The sequence below is a fragment of the Strigops habroptila genome, chromosome 1, assembly GCF_004027225.2.
Source record: "Strigops habroptila isolate Jane chromosome 1, bStrHab1.2.pri, whole genome shotgun sequence".
NCBI classification, from domain to species: domain Eukaryota; kingdom Metazoa; phylum Chordata; class Aves; order Psittaciformes; family Psittacidae; genus Strigops; species Strigops habroptila.
In genome coordinates, this window is record NC_044277.2 from 35,283,244 (window position 1) to 35,300,339 (window position 17,096).

Consider the following 17,096-nt stretch of genomic DNA (forward strand, 5'->3'; position numbering starts at 1 on the left):
TCCAGGCTTTCCTGTGGGGAGCAAAATTGGTTTCTTTGCTATAAAGTGTTCACATTCTTCAGTACCATAAACCTTTCCTTTAATTTCCACTAAATGCTTCCCAAAAGCTTTGAAGTCACCAAGACTCATATGTTACCACATGCTACTTGTTTCTTTTATTTTTTTTTTTATGAATAGGACATATTTTATTTGAATCAATAAAACAAGTATATACTACAGTACAAGAAATCTCCACAGCAGTTCCTGGAATACAGAGAAGTTAAATATGCTTCTTGTAATTCTCTCCTCTTGTAGATCCAAAGTATAAATTAAATAAATAAGAAAACCATAAATACACCTTTCAAGATACAGCAATTATTAGGTAGAAACATTAATCATCTCCCCTTTGCCTCCATCCTCATACTGCTTAAAACTATTAATTAACAAATGAAATACTATGATACAGCTTTCTCAATAGACAAAACTTTTGCTGCCCTGGATGGTGTGTTGGGTGCTCTATGGGTCACGTTAGCTACAAGGGCAGGTAGCGCAAATGCTCACTGTCTTAGTTACCCCAAATTCAGCAAATGGACTTTTCCCAGTGCCTGCCTATCTATCTTATTTATTTTTAATTTGTTTATGGAGTGAGACCAAAAAAGGAAATTGGCAATTACTGTTCTCCCTACTCCTTGTGCGTATGCATTGCTGTGCAAGGGAGTAGTCCCACTGAATTTACTGGGTTTATCTATATGCATAAAAATAGCATGAGCCTAAAGGCCAAGGCTTCTGGCATGATTTCTATGGGCTGGGAAGGGGGGTGTTGTGTGGTTGGTGATATTTATAACAGACATTTCAGGAAAGTCTTGGCCATGGCTCCAGCTTAGTTCAGTCATGGAGGACCTGATGTTGGCAAGGTCACATTATCCAGACTATTACACAGGGCCAATGTGTCAGGCTCTAGTTTAAACGTGGGATGTACCCCTGTGAGAAAACTGCTCTGGTGCTGTTCAGGTGTGCAGCCTTCAGCAGCCATCAGCATTGCTCTTGCATGCTGTGGCTGGTGGCACATGGTCAATGCCGGGTCACCACCGCCTCTTCTCCTTGCCTTGCCAGCAGCCGGGGGCTTTCAGCGTGTGGGTAATGAGGAGCTGTGTTCTCCTCCTTTCCCAGAAGGAAGAAAGCAAAGCAGGAGAGCAAATCCTCTCTCTGTCAGGCTGCTGGGCCAGAGAAGGACTTCTGCCTTTGGTAAGAGTGAAGGGGGAGACTGTGTGATTTCTAGCTGCAAGGCTGTCCTCTGTGAGCTGTTGGAGCACCTCTGAAGGAGAAGCCTGTGACTGTGCAGGTGCTGAGGCGCTGGCACAGGTTGCCCAGAGAAGCTGTGGCTGCCCCATCCCTGGCAGTGTTCAAGGCCAGGCTGGATGGGGCTTGGGGGAACCTGGTCTAGTGGAAGGTGTCCCCGCCTATGGCAGAGGGTTGGAACTAGATGATCTGTAAGGTCCCCTCCAAACCATTCTGTGATTCTATGACTTTGTGTCAGTGTATTTTATTATGCTGGCTGCAGGCAAGCAAGTTTTAGATGGGAGCTTTGTTCCTCTGCTTCTGTCATAAAGACCTTCATTTTTCATTTTTGCTTTGGTGCACTGGCAGTTAGTTAGATTACAGAAGATCATCACTACTATGAGCAACAGGAGAAATGCTTCCTTCAATTTTATATTTAAAGTTCTGTATTTAGGCAAACCACAGTCTGTTTAATAACGAGGGGAATACTCATGTGAGGCAAATACTGTTCATGACTAATATAATATTGTCACTAAAGACAGTGAAATCTTTTCTGTAACACTTTTTTGTTTTGAGAGGAAAACCCAATGGGCCATGACCAGCAATTTCAAAATTGAAAGAAATTCTGAGAAAAATTGTGGAGCAGATTCCATGAACTCCATCTATTCATGAGCACAGGTCTCCTATACACAAATAGCTCACATTCAGTCACCTAGTTGCACCATTTGCATATTTTCTTTCCTCCTAGTATGTTGTGCACTCACTGAAATATTCTGTACCACACGGGTAGCCAGTAAGTTTCTGACTGCCACCTAACATGCAAGCAGGTTCTGTGGAAGAACCTGGGGTTATCCAGTTGCTCATAGTTTGATCTGGCAGGACACTTTGAAACACCCAACACTTCTCACACAGCAAAGTTTGGTAAATGTGTGTTTGCAAACTTGCTGCGTTCTGACCCTGTCTTTTACAATTTTTGCATCTCTTACTCCTGTCTCGAGACATCAACACTGTAGAAAAAAGAAAGATGTTTAGTATATGTCATTCAACCAAGCATATAATAAGATGTGTTTTTTATCTCACGATATGAGAGGGGGAAGAAGACAAGCTGTGGTACACAGCGAGCAGACCGGGGGTACTCATTGGCACTCTGTAATCAATCTGTCGCCTTGCAGGAATACACAAACCTATTGGTAGGCTTTTCTTGTTGCAACCCAAGATGATTCAGACAAGACATGCAAAATGGTGAATGTGCTAGCAGTAGTTTCAACATGGAGTCAAGACATAAATCTAGCAGGATACTTGGGATTTTAGTATACTGCAACAAAGAAAGGCCAGTGAGTTGCATCATGTTGACCATTTTTACCTTAGTTGGCCTTTCTCCCACTGAGAATTGAAGCAATGGCATCAAGTAATAAAAAGGATATAGTTTTCCTGGATGGGCTGTGCTGTGTCTGTTCCTTCATTAATCTTAGAGCACCTTGTCCTTGGCTAAAGGACCTTCTGTCCTTCCAAGTGATGCTGAGACTTGTCAGTCTGCCTCAAAGGCACTATTTGTTGCCCCTAGGTACTCTGACTTCTTCTTGTGCTTCATCCACATCTTCCTCAGGAGGCTGGGCGTCCCGCACAGGTTGCTTCCTGTCAGTGGCAGGGAAGCTTCTGCTCCTGGTGGCAGGGTCAGGTCATACTCTGCCGCCTTCCTCCAGTACTGCCTCTGACTAGCAAATAAAGCACAGACACGTAAAGCATCCATCTCCATGGCCCTTCTTCCTGGCTTATGGCAACCAGCCACTGAAAACCCAAGGGGCTGATGTGGCTTACACTGGCTGATGGGCATTTATGTCTCTGTGTATGGAGTATGAGGACACTGTGGCAATGAGCTTGTTACTCTCCCTCAGATGGCAATGGCAGGATCTCAAACATCACCTGAATGTGTGTCTGGGTTAACTGCCCAGTGATGAGTGCGTTTGTACTGTGGTCAACTTGTTCCTTAATTACACTCATAGACAGCAAAGCTGCCTTTTTTTTTTTTTTTTTTAAATTGTTTAGAATTTTTAAGCTGCTTTAGGGCAAATATTGTAGGCTTCTTAGGGGGAAAATACGTAAATATTGAATTCAGATGCTTTTTTCCTAGTGATAAAACACAGCTGTAACTGGCACTGGGGTAGCTGTATAAATGGCCATGGCTGACACTATAATAATCATGTCCTGCAGCCAATCTCTCCCTGTTTTTGGGAAGCAAGCAGCATGGCTTTACTGTAAATCACTGAGGTTTTACAGGTCTGATTCAGAGGAGATCTGCAGATGAGCACCTCTTCATGTTTCTGGTGAGAGGGTGACCTGTGGCAGAGGTGCCCCATCCCCTTCCCTGCCCAGCATCATACCACATGCAGCCCCCCCAAAAGGCTTGGCTGGGGTGCGGGGAGGGACTTACTCTTCCATGGAAGTGCTGTTGCCTGTGGGTGAATCTGTGACAGTCACTGCTTTCACAGTGATGTGGGCAACTGGTGATGGTGGAATCTGCAGGAGGAAAAAGCACGTCATTAAGAAGTGCTACTGATAAGCAGGAAGCACGGGTTTGTCTGAGGAAAGGCTGTTTTAGGAAAACCAATAAATACTGTGAATCTCTTAAGTAGACAAATCAGGTTAAGGATTTGACTGCCCAACTCTTACCCACACAAATACTGATGACTCACATGAACGGTCTCACTGAAATCAACACAGGGCTTGTATGATCGAGAATTACACCTCCCATTGAAGGAGGGAGGCTTGCAGAACTTTCTATTCCTTAGGTTTTGTGTCTAGCTTCCTGAAGAGGCAAGGCTTTGCGCAGGCTGAGCAGCCCGCCTCTTGCAGCTCTTCATAGGCCACCTCTATGGCTGGCTGGGGAAGAGCGGTCCCAGACATCACCATTCCTCGAGTGTTTAGAAAGGTTTCCCTGTTCTTCTGGGTGCTGCTCAGTGGCGTGGGGGGCCCAGGTTCCTGCCCCTGTTCTGCCACAGCCCCACAAGTGCCTGATCATCGCCTTCCTCCTTGTCCCATTTGACCATGAAGAGGCCACTGAGACTGGCATAGCCTCCAGGATGGCAAGTTCAAGTGTGGGTTGCCCAGAAAAAGAAAAAGAATGTTAAAAATTATGACGTGCTCTCAACATTTCAGGCAATAACCATGCTGATTTACTGTCAATACTGAAAAACATCTTAATATTATTGTCACTGCTATAACTAGTCTTAAGTTATCTAAGGCTATTTCCTCTGGGATTAATCTGAGACTGGATATGTTTAGGTGTGTTCTGCAAGTATCTCAAGACTTAAAGAAATGTTTGAAATCACTTTTGTAAGCATCCTTTGAAGTTTAACTGGGTTAATTATTGGTGGGTGCAATTGCTTTCATTACACTGAATGCCATTAATTTTGACCATCCTTCAATATTGTACAGTAATTTTTATTGAGTGTATCCCAGCTACCTGGTTGTGGTCAGAAACTTTTAAAAGTACTGTTTTCTGCCTGAAAATCTTTCAGTTTTTGTAACATGTAGAGACTTCGAATTTTTTTTTTTTGTTAAGAAAAAGAAGGGAAGGAAAATGTTTTAGTAAAGCTGAGTCATTTTTAACCAAAGCATTTTGTCTTTCCAATACAGAGCACATTTTTGGGTTTTGTATGATGATTTTCCCATCAGCTCTTTTTTCATTGATCTGATTACCATGTCAGGTTGGCATTCTTAAGAATATAATTATCCGATGCTTGTTCCACTTTAGAAATAATTTTTTCCTCCCAATTTGTAATATTTCCCCAGAAACAAGAGGCTAATTCCTCCCAGTTCTTGCAGGTGGCTGAGCGTACCTGTTTCCACCCCGCAGCCCTTCCTGGCTCTGTGAGGGCAGCTGTCCCATGCCAGTCTCTTCTCCCAGCTAAGGATCCTCTGGCATAAACCATATCTCAAAGCCTTAACAAAGACTGCAAAATCTGCACATACTGCCAGAGACTGACATGCTGTTAATGTGGACGTGCTGACAGGTACTAGGTTTTGAGACGAATCAGACAGTGGTACTTGGTCTTGCTGTATTTACTTACCAAAGATTTTCCATCCAACAGGTGGTTACAGGACTTGGATGACTCTCGTTCAGTAATTCCCACTGCAAAGGATAAGAAACATGGCATTATCAGTAATTATCCCATTGACATACCTTGTATTAAAAGCCTCCTTCCATGAACAGAGCCCAGATTCAGGTTATACTCCCACTAGATTTGATTATAGCCAAAAGTGCAGAAGTTTCTTTATTATTATCATCTCTTGACATTCCTGCTAGTTGTGCTGAGGAAATAAAAGGGTGAGGGATGCCAGATTTTTTTCACGGAGTCAAATCCTCCTGTTTGGCTGTGGGATTGTGGAGATATCTTATTTATATATTTACATATTTATATATTTATATATTTATTTCTGTTCCTTGCTGCTTTCAGTGTCTGCTGTTTTTTAAAAGGATATTCAGTCAAGTGAAGAGCAAGTATCTACATAAACACCAACATTCACCAAGACTGAGTATAGAATATGATTTACAACTGCAGTGACCAATGGAATATATATAATGACAGCAAACATCAGAAATAGCCACGGTGCTGCTTATAGTGCTGTCTCTGGCATGAGATAGTGATCAGAACTGTCTTCTCCTTCTGGGGGCAATATTTGACCATGATAAACATCTTAACCAGCCTCTCTCTTCCCACTCCCCGCCCCTGCCAGTAATTCCATTAGATACTTAGCTGTATCCCTCATGTCAAAGTTTAATTCTATTACCTCCTGTCATCTTGTGTATTAGGTACTAACAGTATTCAGCAAGTGGCTCCAGGCACCAGTGCTTGGAGTCTGTCCAACCACTGATGTCCGTATTCTTTTCCCCCTTTCTTTTTTTTTTTATTTTCTTTTGTTTGACCTTGTATTATCTGATTCTCCCCCTAAGCCTGCCCCTCTGCTTGTCAGATATAGAACATATTCTAGCAAACTTTTAGCAAAATATCTGAGCAAATGTAAGTCCTTGTGGCTTCAGCCTTGTAAGTGCTTCCCTTAGAACAATGGTGGCTGGGTGTGGTATGAATTCTGCTTCCAGAAGGTGCTACGGATGCCCAAGCCTGGGACAATGGTTGCTCCACATCAGTTGTTCTGACTTGCCCTATGTTTCCAAGATGAACGCTTGCACAAAAACTTGGTACAAAGCTGAGTACTTCTTTCCTGGAGAGTAAGTGCAATTTTGTTATGTTTTGTTTCGACCTATCCATCCTGTGTAACAAAGCACAGCTTTCCGTGCAGTCAAGAGTTCCTTCTTGTGGCCTCCCATTACACTTACTTCCTTCAAGGCCAGGTTGGTTGGGGCTTTGAGCAACCTGGTCTAGTGGAATGTGTCCCTGCCCATGGCGGGGGATTGGAACCAGATGATCTTTAAGGTCCCTTTCAACCCAAACCATACTATGGTGCTTTGATATTTGTGTAGGGTATCTGGTGCCAGCAATACATGTGCTGATGGTTTTACCTGTGCTCTTGTTTACACACTTTTCCCCTACTGTGGGGAACTGTTCAGTCTATTACCCAGATTTCAACTTGTGCTTTACCAAATCTGAAGTCTCTTTAATATTCAGCAGTACTTCTTTATGGAGCAAACATGGAAAACTCTACAGACACTACTATTTCCAGTAAGAAAGTTGAAGGATATTTTTGAAGGGTAAAATTTACATGGAAGTCACATTTGTAGAGAGATTAATGAAAACAGATGATACATATCCATACGTTTACCTCACTTCATACCACATAATGATCATTCTGCAGCTGTTGAGAAACAGCTGGAGAAACCTTTCTGGACTCTCTCATGGTGCCCTATTCTCTGTGTAGGTGTTATTAGTACAGTTAGTACTGAAACTGGACACTGCAGCACATCATAACGAAGAGCTATTTTAATTTTCATACAAATATTCACCAATACTTCTACATTCCTGCCCTTAAAATGTTAAATCTGTCAGGCACTCAAAAGTTATGGAACACCAGAACTGGATCAAAGTGATTTCATCCCCCAAAGGACCTAGGTACTGAGATTCAGTCTCTAATTTGTGACCAGTAACCATTTTTCCGCAGACTTTCTGCTTCACTCACGTAGACAGTGTTCACTCAGAAAGCAGCTGATCAGCGCACAGTCCTGTACTTACTTTCCCCATCAGTGAATCCTCTGAGGAAAGAACTATTAATATTTTCACAGGCTCCTCTGTATTGCTGATCACTGTGGTCATCATCTGTACAAATGTGTTTAAAAACCAGCTTCATCACCTCCTGGAGGACAAGGAGTTACATCAGGAAAGCAGAGGTAGGTACTGAATTTAAGATTAGAAGTTCCTGGGATCCAGTTTGTCAGAGGCTTGTGCAGGGCACAGCACTGTTCATAGCCAAAGCAGTTTTTAGTGCAGCAGGAACTGAGCATTCCCAGGTGTTGCATCCAGAGATGTGAAGCAGGCATCCAGGAAAGGGGAATACATCGGCTGTGTGAGGTGATGAGCATCGCTGAGGAGTCTGGTGGCAATGATGGACAGAACTTAGGGAGCCGTTGCAGGACATGTCTTGCCATGGCCCCTGAGCACCCCCTGTGCTGGGGGAACAGGGACCCAACAAACAGCCTTGCCATGCTGCGCAAGCTTGGGCAGCCCTGCAGGAGCTCTTGCGTCTTGTCCAGGTGATCCTGGTGAGTTTGCCTTGTCCTGTTCTCCTCACTCCCTCCTTCCACTCCTCAGCCAGTCCATTTTGACTCTTTTGTTTTAATTTAAACTCAGTTTCTCACTCTCCCAGTTTCTTTGCCCACTCACTTCCCCTTCCCCCGCTATGAGAACTGTTTCTCTTTTCTGCTCTTCTTTTTGGATTCCTCCATCTTTTCTCATGTTCGCACCTGTCTGTCATCCTTCACCTCTTGTTTCCCCTAACAGCAGAGACCAGCAGTCCCTCCTTTCTCCCTGCTGGCTCTCTGCCACCCTTTACCCAGCAGCCGGTCCCAGCCACTCCTCCTCCTCTCCCTGCTCCAGCCCTGAAGCCCCAGTTCTTTGTCCAGCCATAGCTTGGCTCTGGTCCTGGTTTGAGATCTTTCCCTATTGTCCAAAGCTCAGTTTCTTCCTTCCCAGTTTCCCAGGCCCCACTCTTGTGTGCTCTGTGTTCCTAATGGCATGGCTTGCGTGCAGCGTGGTTGCAGTCTGGTGGTGTGAAGAATGTGCACCTTCCTGGTAGTACCTACTTTACAGATTTAGCACCTTTGCACAGCTAAATGTCCAATGACTCCACCAAACACGTGCCATATGGGATTTTTTCAAAGGCTTATGACTTGACTGCATCTGGGTGGTTTTTCGAGGGAGAGCAGAACATGAAGTTTTGATTAAAAGGCTACCCCTTGCCAAGCTGCATGGCCCTGCTCCAGCTTCGACCTTCCAAACGTCAGCGATGGAGGAGCTGAATGACCAGTCTATTTATGTTTACTCATTTCCTTGGTTTTGCTTTGGCAAACTCTCTTTTCCCTTCACTAGTTCTCACAAATATGTTGAACAAGTTTTGGCTGAAAAAACAAAATCAAGTCTGTGGCTGACATCCAGAATCTAAAATTTCATCCCAAATTATTGTGTTCTGGCAAGTTCTAAGCAACTGAACAGGGATCTTATATAATAAGATGACTCAGGCAAACTCAGTAATTCACAATATATCATGCCTAAAATATTGTCAGCCTTTGGAAAGGGAGCGCTCATGGCTCTGAATAAAGTGAGTTTATGACTCTGAATAAAGCAAGAGCTCTGCAATGCCATGGTGGTTATCTCAATAATTCCACCGGACATTTTAAGCATGAAAGTATCCTTCAGATCCATAACAAAGTGCCTGCAAACTGGAAGACTGCAGTATCTAACAACGTTCTGAAGCCATGGAGGAATAAAGCCATTCTGCAGACTCACCGTGCTGGGCAGCGCCCTTGGCAGGGCAGGGTCCCCGCTGCCCGCTCTGCAGGCAGCCCAAGCCCCGCACCTCGTCTCCACTGTACAGCACCTGGAGGAGCTCACCATGGTGAGGATGCAGCTTCTCGGTCCTGTGGGGCTGGTGGTCGGATATGGCTACCACCTACAGGGAAGAGGCAAAGCCATCCTGTTACACATGGCCTTAGAGATGGTGTGGTGGGACAATGCTGCTCCCCATTGTCAAGGTCAATGGGGAGCAGCATGGTGCTTGCTCTTCCCACTGCTTTCCCATCATCTGAAGAGATTTTGTTGGGTGGAAATGATGGGATTTGTGAGGTTTGTTTTCTTTGGCTCCTGCCTCCATGCATGAGATGTATAGAAGTATGGGAAAGCCATGTGGGGTCTCTCTGGAAAACACTACTTTGGTGCAGCTTTCTGTATTCTCCTCAGGAGAAATGTGGTTCAAGATTGATATGCCTTTGAGACAACTCAAATTTAATTTCTTATTGCGTCATGCCTTGGGAAATCAGTTAAATGTGAATTACAAATGCTATTTTTTCATGGCCTCTCCCATCTTTTGGACTTAGTTACATTTTATACATGGTAATGACTACAGAGGTTACAAGGCAAGGAATAATTGTGCTCCCAGGGATTAATGTTCACAGATATTAGCTCGCACAAACAAAACTTGCTGAGAGCTGCATCTTTGGACTTTAGCCCCCCTGTATCTCAAACAGAGCCCTCAAAATGAACGTGAACAAAATTAAGTTCTTTTCTGCTTCAATCATGACTAAGCCATGGCACTCACTGTGCTGCCACAGGCAACTCCAGGTGCCAGAGCTAATGTGAGTTAAAAAAAACCAGGGATAGGCTCCAAGAGCAAGTGGATCCATCAGGACTGTTATCCAGGATGATCCAGAAACAGTTTTCTCAAGAAGATTAAAGTATTTGGGGAAAGGAAGCAGGATTTTTAACTCCATTGATAGCAGGAATTACATAGGCACATTTTCTATGTTTCCGAGATTCCTTATTACATGTCCTATCAGTAATATCAAAATTCGTCCTAGCAGAATCTGTATAAGTAAGCTACAGTGCCATTTTCCATTACAGCTGGAGACAACAGCACAATCTCTGTGACATATCTTCTGTGAACATCTTAGTTTGCAGCATTTGGCTGTAGTGCACTTTTGGAGTTCCTTATCTCCGAATTCAAGATTTCACCATGACTTTGGTGACCTCACCCATTACTGTAATATGTAAAGACTTATCTAGGTCAGGAAACTAAACCTGCTGTAGCACAGTTTTGATCTAAACTGGAGCTGACATTTCTCTAGGGTACCTAGGGTAAGGCAGAAGGATCAGCTGGAAGTCACTTTTCTTTTCTAGACATACCAGGGAATTAAAACCTGTGTGAATGGCAGAGCCAGCCAAACTATGCAGAATTAGTAAACTGCTCTCTAAAGAACTACTCATTTAAGAACCTGTATATCCTTTGACTGGCTCAGTTTGTTTGCAGGACGCCGACTCTGAATTCAGACCTTATCGAAGTCTCTTTTGTGGACTTTACTACGCACGTGAGAGCATTGAGGCCTGGCATACCTGCTGCTGGAATTAGCTGTTTTAAGTAGGGGGCACGAAGGACACAGGAGGGTTGCAGAGCAGAGCAGAGGCTGTTCCAACAACCCTGCTCCTAGAACCAAAACCACACCGCCAAACAACCAACCAACCAGAAAAGTTGACAATTAAACATCTGGCTTTGGATAAAGTTTGAAGCTGAAAGGCTGAACACTGAGGCGCTGTTAGTGGAGGAAATTCCAGATTTGCAGAGTTAAGCTTTTTTTGATGGTCTAATGCTGATCTAATTTTTAATGTGGCAGCACTGGCATGCACAGAGGGATTTGACATTTTTCTGCAAAGTAGCCAGGTACTGGTGTCCAGACAGTTCTACCTGAAGAATTCTGGGGCTAGAAGAGCAAGGGAAGAGAAGGGAAGGATCTACTATAACTTGAAATAACTCTTAATAGGGCAATAGGAAGTGCAAATAAGCATATTAGTGAAGCACTCTATTAAGAAAAGCACTCTATTAAGAAAAAAGCGTTTCCCCTTTCTCTCATCCTTCCACAATCGTGATGTTGTGCTTTTGGAATGGGTTCTTGAATGTGATGGAAGTTACCCCCAAAGGGCAGTCATTTGACTGTTAAATCACTTAATGCTGCACTGCTTGAGTATTTCTGCAGCAAAAAAAGGTCTGGCAGATGTCCACGTTGTTTGCTATTTTTGCCCTCGCTGAGGATTAAAGTTGTGCATCTACTGCAATCACCAGACCAGGAGATTTCATGTTAGCTGAGGGCATTTCCACAACATTGACTGCAGGTGCAGATGTAAAAGTGAAAAACAAACAATCATTCTGCTACTTTTCTGTGGGTCTAGAAACTGGCAATCACAACTTCCTGACAGGCATGTATATTCCAGTACAGGCAATGTATTTGAATGCTCGTGTAGGAGCTGCAAGCAGCTGCATCATGTACTGAAGAAGGGGAATGCACAAGTCTAAGAGCTGACTGTGCCAGTCACTCTGGTTTGAGAGCCTTGCTTGTTTTCTTAGCTGGAGCTGCAGACCATTCCTCAAGCTCAGTGCTCCCACTGCTAATGATGCTGCCTGCATCGTGACCAAGGCCAACCAAAGGACATCTTTAACTGGGGTAAGGAAAGCCCCAAAGGGAAAAAAAATCCTCTAAAATTACAGCAACAAAACAGGGACTTTCTTATCTTATTTTCTTATGAGTACCCTTATGAGTACAGTGCTGCTACAGCAGCTGATCCAATCCAAGTGAAATATTAGAGGCTCCCATTTAGCAAATACAACCATCTATCTTCTGAGTTTTGGAACTTGATAACAGACATACAGTTGTCCTAGATTTCAATGAGAATTAGCTGAAAATTTTCAAGCTGAATAGTTTTATGAGAAATTCTGGCTGAAATCTGGGCACTTCGTTGGAAAGTATAAATTTTGTCAAAAAAAAAAAGAAAGATAAATTATCTGAGCATTCTGTTTTATTAAGTCAGAATAGTTCACTTTTAGGTTGGACTTGAATACTATTTTTATATTACATAGAAAATAAAATATGCCAAAGGAATAACAAATAAAAAAGGGGTATCTCAAAATGGCTTATTTTGAGTAACACTCCGTCACTCTGATTACATCCTCCTTTGCAATGAAAAGCCATTTTGAATCCTCAGTCTGAGTTATGGGACAAAAATAAGATTTTCACTATTTGAGAAAATACACACATATGTAGTTTCTACCCAAATATGACAGACATGTTATTGACCCTTCCTGGGAACCACTTCAGGCATCCTATGAAGTATTGGGACCCTGTGATCTGCTCTAATAACCAAGTGAGGGGATGGGAGCGAATGTGGCGGTTTTTTTCCAGGTACGGGTAAGTGTGGTAGGCAGGGGGGGACCTACAGTGTTGTGAGGAGATCAGGGAATCAGGAATATGAAGAAGAGGCTATTAACAAATGAGGATGGGGCTGGGAAGTGGGATAGAGCATGGAAAAAGGGAAGGCCATGGAGCAAAATATTTCAGCAGTGTTAGAGAAGAGACAGGTCTGTAGTGAGAAGAAATGCTTTAGCAAAAGGGGGTCAAAGGTTGTTAAAAGTGCTGTGACACGCACAAGAGAAAGAGGCAGTCATTCCTGCAAATCATAACTCCAATGAGAGGACCATGGAAGGGGTTGTGAATGATCCAAGTAGATTTAAGGAGGGAAAACTGGCTCTGAAGACAAGAAACCTCAGGCCCATGTGTCAAAGCGTCCAAACTTGGAAAGCATTTTCTCAGAGCATGAAAAATGCTCAGTTATTTGAATGTGGGGGATACCTCACCTGCAGGGAGCAGGTAAAGCTCCAACTGTGCCCTCCGTGCCAGTGCACAGGGCGTGAGTTGAGGACAGGAAGCACCACTGGGATCAAGGGACAAGCATCCGCCGGTGGCTCTCTCAGAGCCATCTCTTTGAGTCAAGGTTACAGTCCATTGCTTGCTGTTTTTCTCCCACATTCCCCGGGGAATGGGATACTGGCTCCTTGATTAATGCATACAGGTATTGATATGATTTGTTTGCTTTTCATCCCTGCCTGTCCCTCTGGTGCTATCATTAAGGCTTTATGGATAGGAATTAAGTCTGTGATTCTCTCAGATGGGCCTTGTTGATAAGCGGCTATGTTCATTTTGACCGGCTCTGCATAGCAAGACCATACCTTTTGAAGTTTCAAAGTGCTTCTGTAAATAAACTGTAGCTTTACAGAAACTCCCCTTTCTGTTTCCCACCCCACTCCCTGCATCAGATACTGATGCACTTTGCCCTGGAAGATGTGCTTCCCATTTACACATGGCATTTTTAAGAATAAGTGTAGTCAACTAGAATGGGAAAAAAAGAAAAGAGGGAGAGAAAGGGAGGTTTTTCTTACACTCTTTGTTAGGATGTGCTGCGTACTTTTGGCTCGTCTTCGGGCAGGACTACATGCTGTGAAAAGAAGAACAGGAACATGGTCAGGATGCAGTGGAAGCGGACAAGATGAGGTTACACATCTCTCTAAAAGTTCTTCATGAGAATACACTGGGTGGCAAGGTGGGGAGAGGAGGAAGAAGTAAGGGTTTAAGGAGAATTCCAGCTGAGACAACCCAAAAGAAAGTCCTTTTTAATGTTATCTCAGAGACCGTGCTATAGCTGTGCAACACAGACACCCGTGGGCACAGGGCAGTAGCCTTCCCTGCAGCTCTCCCATAGGCTTCCAGCAGGAACCATGCTTCTTCCTGAGTTTTTATCTGACCTCCCACCTGCCAATGTTTCAGAAGGAAATGAGCTTCTCTTTCCATCCAGTCACCTTCAAACATGACTAGTGTGTGCATTAGCTTTGGAGAGGCCTATCATTTTGGCTGGTCTGAGTGAGGGGTTGTTTTGGACAAAGTGAACAGTGTTTAAATACTTGTTGTTTCAGTTTGACTTGAAATTGGCCTGAAAGACTCTGTGATAGTCCCAGCTTGCTCTCGCATCATATCTAACCCTTTGCTCTTTAAAATTATTACTTTCCCCTGTGTTCAGGCTACAGGATTTAGCAGCCAGTGACAGAAACAGGCTGGCAAAAACCTGCCAAATTGAGTGAATTAACTGCAATTCTAAAGGCTGACCCTGAGGGCAAGGCACATGAATGGGGGTTTCCTATTCAAGCTCCATGTATAATCCAAGGGCTTTGAAGAGCCAAGAAGGTTTGTTATGGGATGAGGGGTGACTCTTACTCTCCAGGTGAGCTTTCCTTTACATTTTTGGCACACATTCAACTCCAGGAGGTTCAGTGTTTATCACTGCTATGTGTGAATTTTTGCAAAGAGTTTTGAAGCTGTGGAAGCAGCTGGAGGTCATCCAAGGCTGCTTGTACTGCAGCCAAATGCCTCTCCTCTGATGGCAAGAGTAGGTGACTGGGCTTTCCAGGGCTTTGGTACAAGCAAAGCTGGCAGTGGGATCACTCTTCTTAGACAGCTTATGTTTCTCTAAAAGCCACCCCTTGATGAGGTTGTAGGTACCGAGTATTAGGGCCTCACTGGACAGAAACACAGTTTTGGGCTATGCTCTGCCCTCAGTGAAACAGATAGTGACAGGGGAGGTGATGGATCTTGTCCAGGGTCTCTGCCAGCGACCTGCTGCAGTGCAAGGTACTTTCACGCTGAACTCATCACAAGTAAGTTATCTCCTGGCATAGAGCTTGAGAGCATGCTAAGCTGTCAGTTCAATTATGGTCTGCTTTGCATGGTGTGATAGCCTCAGGGAACCTGCTGCCTTCTCCTGCAGGACATGTTTTGTATTTTAAACCCTGGTGAGTGGGGGATGAAAACCAGACCAACACAATGAAGCTGGGTTTTTTCCTAGGAATATGTTGTAAGTTGGTTTTGAGGCTGCTGCAATCAACTTTACTTTGGGAATTTCACTGTGTGAGGACGAAACTAATGGCTCACAAGCAAAACACTCAAGTGCAGAGAAGTTTAGCGATGAGAGGCATTATCTTCTTGTCTCTTTGGTATTTTATGTATTTTACCGGGCAGTGCGAGGAGCACAGTTTATGTGGGTATCTACCAGAAGCAAGTACTTTTGTGTTGTTACTGGTACCCAGGCTGGTGCACGAGGAACAACACATAAATGTGGCAAACGGTATAAATCTGCATATTTTCAGAGTACATATGATCCACAGCCCAACTCACTGCCTGTTCTCTGCCAGAGCAAGTGGTGAATGGCTTACAGGGGCTGAAGAAAGGCAAGGCATGAAAGGGAAGTCACAGCACCAGCAAACATGCAATTACTTGAATAGCCATTGAAAGAAGAGTGAATCACGGAGGTAGCCAGCAGTGACCCACTTGTGCAGGCATACAAAGGCAGCAGTGCAAACAGTGGGGCTTCAGGGCTCTCCCTGCAAACATCATTTTCTGCAGGGAGCGGGAGCAGGAAGAGACGAATGAATCCTTGCAGATGATGTTTCTGGATTTGCCTGCAAAAGGATGTTTGTATGTACAGCCCAGCTCTCAGGCAACAAAAACAATTACAGTGATGGTTCACTTTGTCATTTCGACTTATATTCTGAAATTAAGCAGCTGGGACCTTGTGCTCATAGCTTGCAAGTAAAGATCTGACCTGGCCCCACAATTTGTTTTCCCTGTTTTTACCTGCTTTCTTGTTGCTGAAATATGCTGCCATTGAGTTTAAACTAATTTGTTCAATCAAATGCAGACTGGGCTTTGTCCGGTTCTTACTCTTCATTACAAGCAATTAATGTTAATCATGCATTCATTTCCAGGGCATGGCTTTGGAAATGTTCCACTTATTGAGCCAGCAGACTTAAATTCAACATTCATGCAGTTCACCCACTTCATCTGAGCTGCTAACTGCTCGCAGAACTTCATTTTCTTTTCTATTACACAGAATAGCCACACAGTTGCAAGCTGTCACTTTAGCAATTACCTCATAGGTATATCAACACTGATTCCAGATCTCCCAATTTTGCCAGCGCAAAGATTTTACACAGCCACAATGTCGAAGCACCTGCACGGATTAGCTCCAGAAACAAGCAGCAAGCACTGGACTGCGAGCAGAGCACGGCAGAACAGATGAGCTGCTCACTTCAGAGATTTCTCTGATGCTAAACACCCCATCCATCTAAAAGATAACCCCGTAGTGGTTGTTACAATTTTGATGTACTCACATTTGGATGAAATCACAGTGGTGAAAACTTCTAAATTCTCGTCGCTGCAGCTGTAAATCTGGTGCATTTTCCACCTCTCCCTACTGACTGCCTTTCAGCCTCATGCAACCGCTCTGAACTTCTGGTAAATAGGTTTCACTAATCCAATCTGGCTCTGTGATCATTGTCCAGATCTACAAAGGACAGACTGATGCTGTGATCTCATCTCATTCCATATTCTTCATTGCAACATTTTCTGCTCCCATCTGCCTTTCTATGAATACTATTAATGCAAAGATTCAATTTAGCTGTTACTTAAGCCTCTACCCAGATAGGAGCATTTTATTTTACATCATCTCCTTTTACCAGTTTGGAGAATCCTCTGCAATAAATAGCTAATAATTAAAGTCTGTTCTGTGCAGCCAATGTATGGGCAAATAAACACTGACAGAAGTTCTGTCAGGATTTTTAAAATAAGCTGGGTTAATACTTTGTATACTTTAACACATTTATTGTAAAAATTGCTCCTCCCATATAATGAGGAGCTGATTCTGAGCATATTAAGAAAAGTGCTTTGTGTTTTACCTTTTAAGTTCATAAACTAGCACCTGAATCCTGCTCTTCTTTAGTCATCTGCAGTTTCAAATGCA

General features: G+C 43.6%; 1 protein-coding gene across 1 annotated transcript; it reads right to left on the reverse strand.

Annotated features, from left to right (window-relative positions):
• Positions 1 to 130: 130 nt before the first annotated feature.
• VXN (vexin) lies at positions 131 to 16,631 on the reverse strand. Its single transcript, XM_030508361.1, has 6 exons — positions 16,468 to 16,631; positions 13,687 to 13,742; positions 9,216 to 9,378; positions 5,328 to 5,389; positions 3,689 to 3,774; positions 131 to 2,972 (listed from the first exon to the last, which is right to left on the reverse strand). The coding sequence occupies exons 1-6, from the start codon at positions 16,532 to 16,534 to the stop codon at positions 2,786 to 2,788; spliced, it is 621 nt and encodes a 206-aa protein (XP_030364221.1). The 5' UTR covers positions 16,535 to 16,631; the 3' UTR covers positions 131 to 2,785.
• Between the last annotated feature and the right edge of the window lie 465 nt (positions 16,632 to 17,096).

Excerpts from the sequence above, each read along its gene's own strand:
- VXN (XM_030508361.1), bottom strand. The coding sequence starts at position 16,534 with ATGCACCAGATTTACAGCTGCAGCGACGAGAATTTAGAAGTTTTCACC. Across the intron at positions 5,390-9,215 it reads CAAGGGCGCTGCCCAGCACG|TGGGAATTACTGAACGAGAG; the intron begins GTGAGTCTGCAG and ends TATCCTTTGCAG. Across the intron at positions 3,775-5,327 it reads TGTTGGATGGAAAATCTTTG|ATTCCACCATCACCAGTTGC; the intron begins GTAAGTAAATAC and ends TTCCTCCTGCAG.